Genomic DNA, 16401 nt, shown 5'->3' on the forward strand with positions numbered 1-16401 from the left:
GTGTTTTCACATATTTAGATGACTATTTTACGTGTCCAAAAATAAGGAGCCAGGGTGGGGGTTAGGCTAATAACTGAGAGAAGAAAAAATTACCTAGATGAAAATAAAAATAAATGATAAAAATAAATGATAATAAATAATAAAAAATTGAAAATCACTCTGTTTTCTTCTGAATACGTCCGATCCAAGGCAAAGTCTCTAAGGTGCATGATAGTGATTGTGGGCTAAACTCACGAGTTTTTCCTCACTGTTAAATCCGATTAAAGTTTAATATAACTTTCCACTGCATGCATAATACATGTGTGATGTTGCAGCCTTGCAAAGTTTCTCTCATAAATGTGTGACTATAATTTCAGAGAATATTCAAGTTTTTTACTTGTAGATTAATCTTGGAAATTTAATTTTCTCTCGGATTATTAGGACTACCTAGCTGGCTCCTTTTTTTTATTACAATGGACCTTATGTGCAGTTGTACCTTTACATCTTAATCATATTACACATAAAAGAGCCTGTAAAATACACACTAGAGATTTGAACTACAATAAGAACAATGGGAAGATAATTAGGCTACACATTTACTCAATGCGAAGCCAACAAGCCTCTCTGGCTTTGTTGTCCACCACAAAATTAGATTTAGTTACATTCATAATTTCCTGACACTACCAACATGCATTCCTCTGGAGAAATACAGAGCATGCGCCGTTGCGAAAAATCTCTGCCTGCACGGCCGAACACGCCCGTTTTATGCGAACACACACCACCTCCAACTAAGTTATTATTAATAATAATATATTATTATTATTAAGTAATTCCCTCAGGTAAAGTCTGGAGAGATGTGGACTAAAGTGTAGATAAAGGGCGCAAAAGGTCTGTGAGGGACACTGGCGGTTCTAGATTATTGAGGGGGCCAGGCTGGGGCCCGTTGTCTGAGGGGCACATTCAAAAGAGACATAATAATAATAATAAATAATAATACCTTTCATAGCACTCAAGGACACCTTACAGATTAAAACAGTTAAAGGCAATGTTCAATCTTTCAAAATGTCTTATTTAGTGTATAATGAAATTTTTTAGTATGTTTCAGTAATATGATATTTTCAGTAACTTAGTTATATCCATACATCCATTGTCAACTGCTTCTCCTTGATTTTACAGTATCAATGGTGTAGATATTTGTAGGAGCAGCTTACTCGGAAAAGGTGATTACTGCTGAAACAGTCTTACTTGTACTTTACTTGAGTATTTAAAATTTCTAATTATAATGCCTTTATTTGACATTTATAATTACTTGTTGCTTTAAAAGACAAAAACAAACACATAATATGCTGATATTATATGATGCAGTACAATACTACTAATCAATTATCAAGTCTTCTTCAATACAGAATGATGTTGTGAGTAAAATATGATGATAAAGAAAAAAATAGGTGATTCTGATTAGCTGGAAGGTGTGGATCAACTTTTAGTAATCAGACAACATAAACAGACGCCTGTGATGATGATTGCAGTTCTATATAAATGCACCAGTACTGAACTGGACGTAAAGAAAACATTGAGGATTGTGTTACAACATAAATGTGCAGGTAACCTCAGACCCTGCAGTACAAATATAGATGATGGAGAGGGGAGGAGAGGGGAGGAGAGTAGAGCTGTGTGTGTGTGTGTGTGTGTGTGTGTGTTTTGTGTTTGGAGGAGGGACTCCATCATTTAAAGAAGTTAGAAGTTCCTGGTTTGTCAGTGAAGAAGTCAGAGAGGCAGCAGTAAACCATCAGAGCCTCAACATGAAAGTCCGTCACACTTTGATCTGCTTCTTCTTCCTCTGTGAGTATTCACTTTGGATTTCTGTCTCTCTCTTATTATGTATTTTTTCTTTATTTATTCTCATGAGTTAAATATGATGATCAGAGTCAGGTATGAGGCACTTTAATGGATGTTCAAGTCTGTCTGAAAACAGTCCTCACATAGAATGTGGATTTCACCTCCATCTTTTTGAGCTCTTTTTGAGGATAGTACATATCCTTTAAAATATAGTCCAGTAATAGTTCTTTAGTTAACTTTCTTAAAATGAACTGCACATGAGGAAGGAAAATGAAGGGCATAATCTTACACGGTTAGAAGAGAATCGAATCCCAACATCTGAGAAGCTGGAACCAGCAACTGTTTGACATTTTGACCTGTGAAATGCAAAAAAGAATAGTTGCCATTAAGTGATTAATTGTTGCAGCTCTACTTGTTTTCAAAGGTAACAAAGTGCAATTTTGTTGCTTGTTGCTGTATTTTATGGTGACAGAGTTTGTGTGTTCTGTTGCTTCAGCCTGACTGTTAGTGGACTTTGTTGTAGCTTCACAAGATTTGATATAACTTCTGTATGTAGTAGATTTTACAGAAAGATATCACACAAACAGGAACAAAAGAAATGCATGGATTTAAGAACTGGATAAATAAACATCACATTTTACATCACATTAAAAAAAAATTCATAACCTACTGATCACTGTTTACACATCTAACAAATCCTGCTAAAGCTCTGATGTAAATACAGTCAGTCAGTTCTGTGTTCTGATAAACGGGAAGAAAGAGTTACAGAATGTTGAAAGTCTCACTGAACTCTTGTGGTTTGTGGCTTAAAAACTGACCTGAAAGTTTTAATCTACAATATTTATGTTCACATTTTGTCTGGTTCTCCTTTTTAATACTGATTTCAGTATTTCATATGTTTTGTTGGGGCTCTGTTACTGTTGTTCTGCTGTATAGTCTGTTTTCCACTTTAAAATTAATATTTAATTCTAAATGGATGTTTTTACTGACATAAAAAAAGTAGTTTTACATGCGTTTCATCATTGTTCACACAATTTTATGGCTCAGAGAAAAAGGAAGGAAGAAAGGAGGAGAGTTAAAAGGACAAAAAATATCAAAAACCATAACAGCAGCAAAACTAGAAAATAAACTCTAAATTAAATCATCTGGAGGGAATCAGTTACTTTTTATAATTTACATTTGATGTTTTGAAACCTTTATTTATCCAGAGGATAATAAAAGAAGATGGATAAAAGAAGGACAGAGATGTTAAAAGCGAAATAACAGTGCCAGTCTATGATCCTCAGCCACAGACTGGTTGAACTGGGCAGCTCCCAGTGTGACGTGAAGCAGCAAATGTTGTGATCAGACTGCAGCATCTTACAGGAAGTTCAGACAGTAACTATTGTTGTTCATCTTTTCAACAGCTCTGCAGGATGGAAACACTGGTCTCACCAATGCCCAGATCCCATCTGTCCATACAGGAACTGAAGGAGGAGATATCAGAGTTAGATGCCCCTTTTCTTCACCTGGAGTCAGGAAGTTCTTCTGCAAGAGAGAATGTAAACCAGAGGACATCCTCACTGAAACAACTGGTGTCAGAAATCAGAGAGGCAGATACCGCATCTCAAATGAAAGAGGAGGATTTTACTTTGTGCGCATCACACAGCTGATCAAGTCTGACTCAGGACGGTACAGGTGTGGTCTGGGGAGACCTTCATCACCAGATTCCTACCTGGAGTTTAAGATCATTGTCACAGATGGTGAATTTCCACTTAAAGTAAAAGTAAAATGAATGAGAATGTTTGTTCATGTCTCTGGAGGTCTGAAGAAAGTTTTCATTGACAGCTGCTGATGTTTTAAATTCCCAGTGAACTCTGATAAATGTTCATTTCTGCATGTTTTTGTTGCTCACAGCTCACGTAGTTCCCACTTCAAAACCAAAATTGACTCTACCGGTCTTTTCAACATCAGACCCATCAGCCTCCACACCAACACAGATTTCTCAGACTGACCAGCAGCAGACTGGGACAGCATCACCTCGAGGTACATCTACACACTGTTTGATAGATGAAAGTCTAAGACTGAAAGCAATGACATGTAATTGTCCTTCCAGCACCTAGCAAAGCATCTCAGCCAGTGACTATGGAGAAGGTCCCAGTCAAAGCTGTGAAACCACAATTTGTATGTGTTAATGTGTGTATGTAAAATAGATCGGTATGTTTTTTTGCAAGTACATGAGTTTAATAAAGTACTTGTTTAGTACTTGAATAAACAGAGACTCCTCTATGAGAAAACACTCGTATGAAAGCTAGTCAAATGGAAGGGATGTGTGCAATGATGGACCAGATTGAGCAATGGCTGTAACAACACCATTTGATTTAAAAGAACTGTATCCAGCTGAAGGCATTGTGCTAGGCTGAAGAATGATTCACACACGGTTCAGTCAGTAGCTAAATTGTTGTCTGGAACTATGTATGAGGTGTCCTATCATATGATTTTCCTGGACACCTGCCAGCCAATCAGAAGTTAGTGATTTCCATAAAAAATGAACAGTGTTGGGAAAGTTACTTCCAAAATGTAATACATTATACATTACTAATTACTGTCATTTGGGAGTAATTAGTTATATTACAATATTACTGTCTCTGAACTGTAATGCTTTACACTACTTTTGAGTTACTTTCACTGCTATTTAATGGCCGCATTATTCTGGTGGGTTCTAGTTATGTGCAGAGTTATATCTGCGGATCGGGTGGGTCGGGTGGAAAAATTATCCTTCTGATTAATAGCGAGGGGGGGATGGGTGAAATAGGATGAATCGTCTTAAAAAACAAAACACCACTTAATTTTGGGTTAAAATGCGTTGCAACACGCATTACTGAGCAGGGCCGTGCAGAGACCTTTGGAAGGGCAGGTGCTCAAAGTATAAAAGGGGCACATGGAACAAGGATTTAAATAGGGCTGTTCTCAAAATATCGGTACGGAAATATATTGTTATGTATTCCTTGCTGATGTGCGTATACTGATGCTTCTGTATCGATATGTCAGCAAATGCTGTGACAGTTTGTAAAAAGAAACGCAGGGAATACCCAGCTCTAGCTTTAAAACACTGTTGGCTGACAACTTACAGGGAACAGTTGCTGGTGAAGGGGTTGCTGATAATACAGGTGGTGATCTGTGACTAGATGTAAATGCTCCGTATAGCGCCTTTCTAGTCTTTTTGACCACTCAAAGCGCTTTTACACTACATCTGCTATTCACACACTGAGCCTAAGTGCTCAAACAGAAACTAACATTCACATTCATTCACTGGTGGAACAGCCAGGGGTAATTCAGGGTTCAGCATACAGGCTGGAGGAGCCAGGGATTGAACCGCCAACCTTCCGATTAACAGGCAACTGGCTCTAGCTCCTGAGCCACAGCCATAACAAACATAGAATAGCTGATGAAACAAATATGTGACCTGCTGTAGTGCTGCAGCCGCTGCCAAGGCTGACTGCTATGAGAAAATAAGAGGAGATGCTCACAGAGACTGCTGCACAGAGAGAGCTGCAGGTAATAAGATAGCAGATTCAAAAGAATGTGGGAAATATTCTGAGAACTTGGAGAAAGGACAAGGTTGGCCAAGGCAGGGGTAAGAGTGAGACAAATATAGACAGGTGTGTGTGTGTGTGTGTGTGTGTGTGTGTGTGTGTCTGTGTGTCTGTCTGTGTGTGTCTATAGGCAATATTTTGATAATGATTTTATATATTGTGTTGTGAATCTGAGATATATTTGGATTTTGATTGACTATATGTCTGTAATCATAAATCTATATAAATAAACTAAGATGTGTGTGTGTGTGTGTGTGTGTGAGTGTGTGTGTATGTTCATTCTGTTGGCCCATAATAACCATGACAGAGTAGCTTTTACCTTTCACAATAACATTTCATACCTTTTTCTATAATCTAACAGGGCCCTTTCTTCGTCACGCTTTACTTTGATGTCAGGAATTATATTTACTTTACATTGACACAGATATTATTTTGTAAAACTTTGAATAATAGCCATAATAATCACTGAATTGACCCTGCCTTTATTTGGGACAGGCGTCCATATGGGACAGGCCTTTAATTCTTTTTGCACAAAACTGAAACTACTATGAAACAGTTTATTCATAAAAATTATCGAATAATATCAAATACATGTCATTCATTTGATGTAGCTCCGACAGACTGCTTATGCGCTTTTTATTTTGAAGTAGGCTAACATCAGACAACAACACGGTGCAGGATGAGAGAAGTTAGCAGACAGATCGGTGGACCCTTACAGACTAAAGGAATATAAATAATCAAGGAACGGACACATTCAGGCTTAACGAGGGCCTCAAAGTTAACGTGAGTCAGCACTTTCTTCCCCTTTTCCTCTCTTGTAGCCATGCAGGTTACACCGGTAAAATCTAGAAGAATTAGACTTTGGGTCTTGTTGTTTCCGTTAAATGCACTTAACAGTGGTATTGTGAGGGATCTAACCGGTCTAACCATGTTGAGCAAGTCTATATCGACATATTGATCATACTGTTTAAACATTAATATTTGTTTTAACGATCTAAGCAGCTTAGAAGCAGCTAAAGGTCTAAGAGGTTTTATACATACAAAGAACTTCTATAATAAATAAACCAGGCGTTAAATTGAGGCAGGCTTTATTTGTCAAAATGTGTTCCCACACCAGGCCAATAAAGGAGGTGTTTGGGACTCGGCTATTAGTTGAAGTTTTACGGTACATGTATTTCCAGTTATTTCGTTTATATAGCAGGTTTGCTGTTGTAAACACAGTTAAAATGTAGACTAAATCTATTCCAATACTGTTCTGAATGAAATGGGCTGATAAGTAGGCGGAAGTAGGAGGAATAAGTATCAGTATAAACCTGTTTTACCAATGTTGTTATAATTATTTTAAGGCACACTATGCTTTGTACATTACTGTAATAATCCTAGTTTAAGTGAAAGTTTTTAGTCAAATTACATAAAAAAGATCAGACCTCTCGACGCCCGTGAAACTTTTCTCCCTCAAACAGTGAAGTGAACAGAGGGCCTTTGTTTATCTGTGTGTAGAAGTAACATTAGCTGTCGGCACAGTGTTAGCCAGCAGCTAACGCTACTTCTACAGGTGACAACAATATACACAACAATTGTGCTGCTCTCTTTGCGTCATTCTTCTAAAATACATCCAACAACCCACAACTAGCACATTGTGGCAAACCCCTCATACCGGCGGAATCGAAGGTGTCCTGTAGGCAGAGCCGCTGAAACACTAACGGTGTCTGAACGGGAGGGCTCGTCGTGGATGAGGTCATCAGGTGAAAGGTCATCACGTGGTCATTATATTTACTGTGAAATTATTATTCATTCATTTTACTAATAGTTTTATTGGGCGGGCCTTCACAAAAGGGCCTTTACAAATTTTAAACTGTATTATTTCATTAAATTTTTCATTGACAAACGGGCACTTTGGGTGAACAAAAGGGCAGGTGCTCAAGCACCCAGCGCAGCCCTCTCTGCACGTGCATGTTACTGAGATTGTAACAGGTATAATATTACTGAATTGAAAATGAAATACTTAATAGTTATTGTTTAATTTTATGTCTCATATTGTTGATTTTTGTGTACCTTGATTAAGTGCAATGAGCTCCGACATGAGCTATTTCCACTTGAATTATACCCACTGAGAAAGAACACAATGTGTTCCAGAAAGTTCTTCTCTTCAAAGAATTAACTTTTCTTCAACAAGATGTTCTTCTACAGTACTTAAATATGTAAATGCATGTGTATGTACACTACCGCTCAAAACTTTGGGGTCACCCAAACAATTTTGTGTTTTCCTGAAAAGTCACACTTATTCACCACCATACGTTGTGAAATGAATAGAAAATGGAGTCAAGACATTGACAAGGTTAGAAATAATGATTTGTATTTGAAATAAGATCTTTTTTACATCAAACTTTGCTTTCGTCAAAGAATCCTCCATTTGCAGCAATTACAGCATTGCAGACCTTTGGCATTCTAGCTGTTAATTTGTTGAGGTAATCTGGAGAAATTGCACCCCACGCTTCCAGAAGCAGCTCCCACAAGTTGGATTGGTTGGATGGGCACTTCTTGCGTACCATACGGTCAAGCTGCTCCCACAACAGCTCAATGGGGTTCAGATCTGGTGACTGCGCTGGCCACTCCATTACCGATAGAATACCAGCTGCCTGCTTCTGCTCTAAATAGTTCTTGCACAATTTGGAGGTGTGTTTAGGGTCATTGTCCTGTTGTAGGATGAAATTGGCTCCAATCAAGCGCTGTCCACTGGGTATGGCATGGCGTTGCAAAATGGAGTGATAGCCTTCCTTATTCAGAATCCCTTTTACCCTGTACAAATCTCCCACCTTACCAGCACCAAAGCAACCCCAGACCATCATATTACCTCCACCATGCTTAACAGATGGCGTCAGGCATTCTTCCAGCATCTTTTCATTTGTTCTGCGTCTCACAAACGTTCTTCTTTGTGATCCAAACACCTCAAACTTGGATTCATCCGTCCACAACACTTTTTTCCAGTCTTCCTCTGTCCAATGTCTGTGTTCTTTTGCCCATCTTAATCTTCTTCTTTTATTGGCCAGTCTCAGATATGGCTTTTTCTTTGCCACTCTGCCCTGAAGCCCAGAATCCCGCAGCCGCCTCTTCACTGTAGATGTTGACACTGGTGTTTTGCGGGTACTATTTAATGAAGATGCCAGTTGGGGACCTGTGAGGCGTCTGTTTCTCAAACTAGAGACTCTAATGTACTTATCTTCTTGCTCAGTTGTGCAACGCGGCCTCCCACTTCTTTTTCTACTCTGGTTAGAGCCTGTTTGTGCTGTCCTCTGAAGGGAGTAGTACACACCGTTGTAGGAAATCTTCAATTTCTTAGCAATGTCTCGCATGGAATAGCCTTCATTTCTAAGAACAAGAATAGACTGTCGAGTTTCAGATGAAAGTTCTGTTTTTCTGGCCATTTTGAGCGTTTAATTGACCCCACAAATGTGATGCTCCAGAAACTCAATCTGCTCAAAGGAAGGTCAGTTTTGTAGCTTCTGTAACGACCTAAACTGTTTTCAGATGTGTGAACATGATTGCACAAGGGTTTTCTAATCATCAATTAGCCTTCTGAGCCAATGAGCAAACACATTGTACCATTAGAACACTGGAGTGATAGTTGCTGGAAATGGGCCTCTATACACCTATGTAGATATTGCACCAAAAACCAGACATTTGCAGCTAGAATAGTCATTTACCACATTAGCAATGTATAGAGTGTATTTCTTCAAAGTTAAGACTAGTTTAAAGTTATCTTCATTGAAAAGTACAGTGCTTTTCCTTCAAAAATAAGGACATTTCAATGTGACCCCAAACTTTTGAACGGTAGTGTATGTAAACTATATTCTTTTGTTTTTAGGATTTGATATCTTGTTTAAAATAGACAGCTATTCAGGTGTTACAATAAGTTTGACAGCACTGCATGAACAGGGCCTCAGGTCCCACATGTTCAGGAAGCATCTTGAAAACAAACTTTCTTTCTTCAACCTCCACCACAGCTTTGTCCTCCTCCACCGCTGTGTTGCTGTATGTAGTTCCTATAATAGTCATCCTCTCAGAGCTGACACTGATGATAATCTGTATTCAGAGGAACACCAAACCTAAAGGTGAGGCAACAGGAAACACTTACACAGCAACGACAACAAGTGAAACTTCCCATTTCTCATTAAAAATGACATTTCAGTCAGGACACTCATGTCAAAGTTTAAAAGACTTGCATCAATGCATACTGTAGTTTGACAGTGTGGCTCTGCTCATGTAATTCTCTGGAACAAATCTGAGGAACAGACTGTCCCTGAGCTCACACACCCACAAAATGTAATGAGCGTGAAAGACATGTTAAAGAAACAAACAAATTCAACTAAATGCCAATACATGAGGAGGGTGGGGAGGTGGAACGACTGATATTTGAGGGGCGGGCAAATTGGTATTTGGAAATACACAGCATTACTTTCCTGCTGTTTGCAGGTTTTGTAGACCTACAGAGTGCTAATGATAGTTAGATCAGTATAGAGAACACAGTATTTTGTAGCCGTGCTGGGAGTGTGGCTCTAGAGATGGCACTGTCAGGTGGTCAGTCCACCACTGTGGTCAACAGCTACGGGATGGAATGCCATTGTTGTACAAGAAGATTTTATTTTTTTATTTTATTTATTTTTATTTTATTTAGTTTGTTTCGCCATTTATAATAGAGAAAAATACTTTTGTCTGTTTCACAGGTTTGCAGACCAGAGGAAATTCAGATGGCACAAACATGGAGGTGACTTTCTTTAACTCTTTGATTACTCTCACTGTTGGATAAGATGTACCAGTGCAGGAGACAGTAGTTAATTCTCAGGATTGGAATCAGGAGAAATTTTAATAGATAGTATCGGCTTAAATAACACCGATCACATGCTGATCCTTTCTTTACTGAACTCTGCTGTGTTTAGTCACCTTGTTGTGTTGCAGCGCAGCTCTCCTTCACGCCTACAGTGCAGCATTTCACTGCACGTAGGAGTGAAAATTAGAGAGTTACTATAAACATCTTTTGGGCACACAGTGAGTGGATCCTGAGTTCTGACATCAAGATTCACTCTGACCCTAACAAATCTGTTATTGAATCTTTAATCTTACATGTTTAGCCGGCGCTGACTGCCAGGTTCACCGCTTAAAACATTGGCTGATTAACGTTACTTCTGTAAGGGCCAAAAATGAAACTTTTCTCTATCAGGTCTGTGTCTGTACAGCCAAAGATCATTTGTGCGTAAAGAGCTTCCACTCTGTTACACTGCTGTACAACCACGAATGGACTGTGTTTATATTCCAACTATTTTATTCTATTCCAACTAACAGTAGGACGTCAATGTTTTGTAAGTTACCTAAAACCATCAAACTTATTAACAGCCCCACCAGACTTTAAACCTTGCTGTAGAAAGTTTGTGGACTCAAGTAGTGACGGGTTTCACAGTGGGAAAAAAAAATCAAAATGTCAACAGAAACCAAATCACTTCTGCAGTATAATCCTCTTTTTCACAAATATAGCTTAGCAGAGAGCTTCTGTCTCCACCCTCATGCACAAACTGGTTGTAATGTGTTGGTTTTCGTTTCCTGCCTCCTGCTCTCAGGAGTCACCTCCAAAAATGTATTGAAAGGGATGTGTCTGATCACTGTAGGTCATTCTTTGTCAAAATGTTTGTGTTTTTTGTTTTCAGATCGCCCTCTATGAGAACTGTCCTCCAGCTTCTACATCTGAATCCACCTACGAGAGCCTCGATCCAGCCAGCAGGGATCAGAACCAGACCTACGCTACACTCACACACACACAACACAAATGATGCTGTTTGTGTCTCACTGAGCACTGCAACTCTGCCATATACTCAGGTATTCAGGTAGATTAACACTTTCTCACCAAGAACCAGTCCACATGATCTTTAGCAGGTTTTAATAGGAAAAAAGCAGCGTAGACCTAGACGTTAGTGGTTCCATTACAGTTTGGATTCAGACCAGAACTTAAAAAAATTAGACCTTCCCCGACTGTCTTGGTTTCACTATAACAGCCTGTGGACAGATGTAAAGGGCTCAGGATTGCTTTTCTGGCTAAATCCAAAGGATGAGATGTTGATATGCTCCCGGTGCCTTCTTTTCTGCTCCCCTACAGAAACAAATGTGTGAAACATTAGTTTAGAAACAGAATTTGCAAACGTCAGCAACACAAAGTTCAAAGTCAAAACTAAGATTCCTGCAAAGGAGAAAAACATTATGGGTTTTGGTGGCTGACATTAGAGAATGTTAGCTTGCTTGCTAACGTGGACAAATTGCTGTCCAAAGAAGCCAAAAGGTCAGCTGATTGATCCAGACTCCCAGGGCTGATCTGGCTGGTGGATTTACTGGCTTGCTGTTTGCAGGTTACTTTGGTGGCGTGAGTGGGCCATGCCAGCGTTTTATGACTATATATATTTATTATATGTATTATTTACCATGTAATATCAATAAAATTATAATTTTTGAAATTATGAAATATCATGCTGGGCAGCTAGCTTTTTTTCCATGACAATGTGTTTTAGTTTATATCTCTCCTGTCATTTTCTTTTCTTTAATTAATGGTAATGTTTGTATCTGCTCCTGTGTATAATTTGTGTGTATTAATAGACAATGAAAGAATAAAAGCTGATGTAGATTCTCATCACAATAAAGAATGAACAATGTAAAAATCAGTTTTTCTGCCCTGTCATGACTCAAGCTGTCCACAGATAACTGAAAAACCAGAGACCACCAAACAATTTTCAGGGTATATATCCTCCACTTTGCCCAGATCTCTCTCAGTATAAAATAATAATAATAATAATAATCTTTATTTGTAGAGCACTTTTCAAAAACAAGTTACAAAGTGCTTTAACAAGTGTAAAGACAATAATACAAAAACAATACAAGATAAAGCATGAAAACATTGAAAAGACTAAAATACACGTTTAAGTTAAATATAAAATTAGTAAAATACAATAAAATAAAAGGGATAAAATAAAGTCAAATAAGATCGGGAAAGGCTCTCCTATAAAAGTGTGTTTTAAGAAGGGACTTAAGAGTTCACTGACTCAGCCGACCTGATTTCCTCGGGCAGGCTGTTCCAGAGCCTCGGGGCCCTGACAGCAAACGCTCTGTCCCCTTTAGTTTTCAGTCGAGACTCTGGAACAGACAACAGACCTCTGCCCGAGGATCTCAAGGTACGTGCTGGTGCGTATGGGACTAAAAGGTCAGAAATATAACAAGGCGAGAGGCCATGAAGAGCTTTAAAAGTGATCAATAGAATTTTAAAGTCAATTCTAAAACATACTGGGAGCCAGTGTAATGAAGCTAAAATAGGAGTAATGTGGTTATATTTCTTTGTTCTGGTTAAAAGGCTGGCTGCTGAGTTCTGGACAGTCTGGAGTCGATCAGTAGATTTTTGGGTTAAACAGGTGAAAAGGCTGTTGCAATAATAAAAATAATATATAATAATAATAATAAATATATAGGATATCAAGAGACTGTCTGATAAATATGTATATTAATGTCTCCACATTGACCAAATGACAACAGTGAACATCTGAAGAGAAACTGCATTTAAAGAGGAACAGTGGTCACAGCAGACAACAACACTGACTGTCTTTCCCTCCTCTTCAACCACAACCCCAGTTACTGTTTTTTTACAACTGCTTATACACACTTTCAAAACCATATTTCCTTTTTTCAAAACTCTACACACAAACCTTTTATTTATTTATTTATTTATTTATTTATAAGGACAACACACATTAATCAGCATTACTTTAAATGAGCCAGTGTTAGCCTGCTGACTAATTTTCAACTGCAGTCCTTCGGTAAGATGTTTTGAAACCTTAATGATAAAATGTACAGAACAAGTACAAATGCCTCATATGTCAAAATGAAACACTGCATTCAAAATACCATAAACACGTCCCAAAATCAAACATTTGCATCAAATGGCAAACACTTTTTCATAATAGTAAATTTTAGGATATATCAGTGCAAAGTTAAGCTTCAACCCACAAGACTTTCTCTTGCCAGACAGCAACATGTATTTTACAATACTGTAATGCTGAAATATTCATTAGATAGTTGCGTACCTGTTCTCATTTCTGAAGGTTCAAATTATGGACGCCACTGTAAAGCGATTCATTCTGGTCTGGACTCTCAGTTCACTTTCTCTCCTGGTTGATCACATGATCAATAAGTGTGGCGTTGATCATGTGATTTTTATTGCCCTTGTCCTCTTCTTCCTGTTCTTCCTTCCCCTCCTCTTTCTCTTCTTCCAACTCTTCCTCCTTAAACTTGTCCTTGTTGTCCTCGAACCTGCCTTTTCCTCCTACTCCCCTTGCTCTTTGTCCATTGTTGGCATCCATTGTTCAAAACAGGTAATCTGACCTTTGACCTATTCATAGGTCTACTGTATACTAAAGCAGTGATTGGTTAGAGATCAGTTAAGTAGTTAAGTGTAATTTATACTTCTGCGTCAAATCGACGGCGTAGCCTCTGCTCAGCCCCCTACCCTACGCCGTCACCTACAACGTAGCCTGACGTGCACCTCCTCAAAAATGTAACTACACGTCGAGGCGACGCGGACCATAAGCTCTGTGATTGGTCAGCTGTGTAGCCTTGTAATGCCTCAGAGCCGACAGGAAGTGCCCCGTGCTTTGAAGTAAATTTTACTAGCGGCCAAAGCAGCGGCTGTAACACAGTAGACTGATATATTTGACCGTCACAACCCGAGCGAAATGACTCACTATCTGAATGTGATCCATTCAGTCGATAACATTTGAAACGGCTACACCAGCCGCACATTTACGATTTCAACCCCATTCACTTTAGCGGAGGGCTAAACCGGAAGTTAGCCTGCTCAGCTGGCAAAAGTCAACACAGTGGACGCTGCAGCGCCACCGCCGACTGGCGTTTGGGGTGTAATTGCAGAATAATGCAGACACAGATGCAAAAGAATAAATGCATGGCTATGTGTGTAGCATAGGGCGTAGCTACGCACGTAGAGCCTACGCAGGAGTATAAATCAAGCTGCACATGTGAGGAGTGGGTGTGTGACCTGCTAAAGAAGCGTTTGATTGGTTGTGTTTGAAAAAGGAAGGCAAGTCACTTCCTGTTAGATTTTTATGTCTTAGGTAGAGAACTGTGTGTAGTGTTTTGAAAAAAGTATTTTATAAAAGTGTGTGAAAGGAGGAGAAATAACGGTTTTAGAGATTTCATGTGTATTTTTTTCTCTTTTAGTGAGAAGTTTCAAAAACTGTGTGACATGTAAAGATTTTGTGTGTAAGCAGTTGTGAAAAACTGTGATAAAAAATATTTATTACCATTCCCTGCCTGCCCACCAAGTTGTGTTCATACAAATTCAGATACAGCGACCGGTCAGTCAACTCTCCGCGGCGTGTCCATCATGCACCGCATGGCAGGAGCTCCTGCCTGTCACAGAAAATGAATAGGATCCGTCAACAGATCCAGTGTGGGCTGTAGTGAGTGGCATTCCTGACCCCGCCGCCACATTGAAAATGGACAATCCACAGCTAAGCACGGTCCAACTGTGTGTGTCTCCAGTTTATGACCTGAACCCCCTCAGACATTTTAAAGTGTGAACAAATATACAACACATTGTACATTCATGTACTAACAGTCTTATCAGGGTTTTTTTGATGGCTGTTTTATTGATTACTGCTGAAACAGTCTTACTTGTACTTTACTTGAGTATTTAAATTTTATAATTTTACTCCATTTCAGAAGGAAATATTGTACTTTTTACTCCACTGCATTTATTTAACATGTATAGTTACTAGTTGCTTTAAAAAAACAAAAACAAACATATGATATGTGGATATGATATAATGCAGTACAATACTAATCAATTATTATCATCAAGTTTTCTTCTATGCAGCATGATGTTGTGATTTAGTAAGTGTTAGATCCCGAGTCCCCCCTGTTCAGGAGGTACTGGTCCAGCTCTCCGTCTTAAAGGGTCCGATCCTCTAGGCCTATGGGTATTACCCTAGTAGGTATGACTGAGGACTGTTTAAGCTGGTGTCGAAGAGATTCGCCTGGCTTCTAACTGTCTACTTCCGAACGCCTACCCTGCTTACTCTGAGATAGCACCTGACTGAATAGCCCTAGAGCCAGATACCACCCCAGCCACGCCCGTTAACGACAGCTCTCTTCTCATTGATCAGTGCACTTGGTATAGTTGCCAGGTTGGTGTTTAGTGGCCAGGAAAATAGGCCCCAAGGATAAGTTAATTTCAGTGGCTAGAGCAACCTATAAGAACCTCAAAGATGTTAAACACACTTTACCTAACTGATTACTACCTTAGTGAGGAAATAACTTCAATGTCGACTATCATTCTTTAAATGCAGTGATTATATATTTTATTGCATAAAGTTAGCAAGGGCAAGCATACAACTAAAATTGATTAAAATTTAGTAAAAATAATAAAACTGTTTAAAATTCAAAACCTGATACGAATAGCTGAGCTTGAGTGTTTTTTGGTTATCTTCTTTTTGGAGAGTAAGGGAGGGGAAGGAGCTGTCCCGGCCGGTGAAATCCTTCCTCCGCTGCTGGGCTGACCCTGGTGGAAACTTGAGGCTTTGTCCAAAGCCCTCAAATTGTCTTCAAAAGTCTTCAGTCTTCATTGCATCATGAGTGAGAGAAAATCTTCAGAGTCCGACTTCTTTGCGACCTGATAGCAAGAGTGTTGGGATCTCATCTTATTTGACATAAGTTACGGTCCTGTTTAGAGTGAAATAGATGATAAAGAAAAAAAAAAAGGTGACATCACAGCAGCTACATCCACTTCTTTTATACAGTCTGTGGTTGTAAAATGACAAATAAATTAACCTTGATACCTTGAAATATCATGGTCACTGATTCTGATTGGCTGGAAGGTGTGGATCAACTTTTAGTAATCGGACAACATAAACAGACGCCTGTGATGATGATTGCAGTTCTATATAAATGCACCAGTACTGAACTG

The 16401-nt window shown here is 38.9% G+C and overlaps 1 protein-coding gene across 2 annotated transcripts in view; it reads left to right on the top strand.

Moving 5' to 3' along the window:
• Positions 1–12094, top strand: part of LOC119905011 (polymeric immunoglobulin receptor-like) — a 94298-nt gene extending 82204 nt beyond the window's left edge. The window contains exons 1-6 of one of the 2 annotated variants that reach the window (XM_038721678.1): positions 1691–1821; positions 3225–3560; positions 3715–3843; positions 9398–9505; positions 10118–10158; positions 11093–12094. In XM_038721678.1, the coding sequence (XP_038577606.1) occupies positions 1782–1821; positions 3225–3560; positions 3715–3843; positions 9398–9505; positions 10118–10158; positions 11093–11215 (777 nt within the window). In that variant the 5' untranslated portion in view covers positions 1691–1781 and the 3' untranslated portion in view covers positions 11216–12094. Of the gene's footprint in view, positions 1–1690; positions 1822–3224; positions 3561–3714; positions 3844–9397; positions 9506–10117; positions 10159–11092 lie in introns of those variants that run through there. The other variant, XM_038721674.1, reaches the window with a different exon arrangement.
• The last annotated feature ends 4307 nt before the right edge of the window (positions 12095–16401 follow it).

The sequence above is a fragment of the Micropterus salmoides genome, unplaced genomic scaffold (assembly GCF_014851395.1).
Source record: "Micropterus salmoides isolate LMB-PRFRI ecotype aquatic unplaced genomic scaffold, ASM1485139v1 Ms_hic_scaffold_16, whole genome shotgun sequence".
Taxonomy (NCBI): Eukaryota; Metazoa; Chordata; class Actinopteri; order Centrarchiformes; family Centrarchidae; genus Micropterus; species Micropterus salmoides.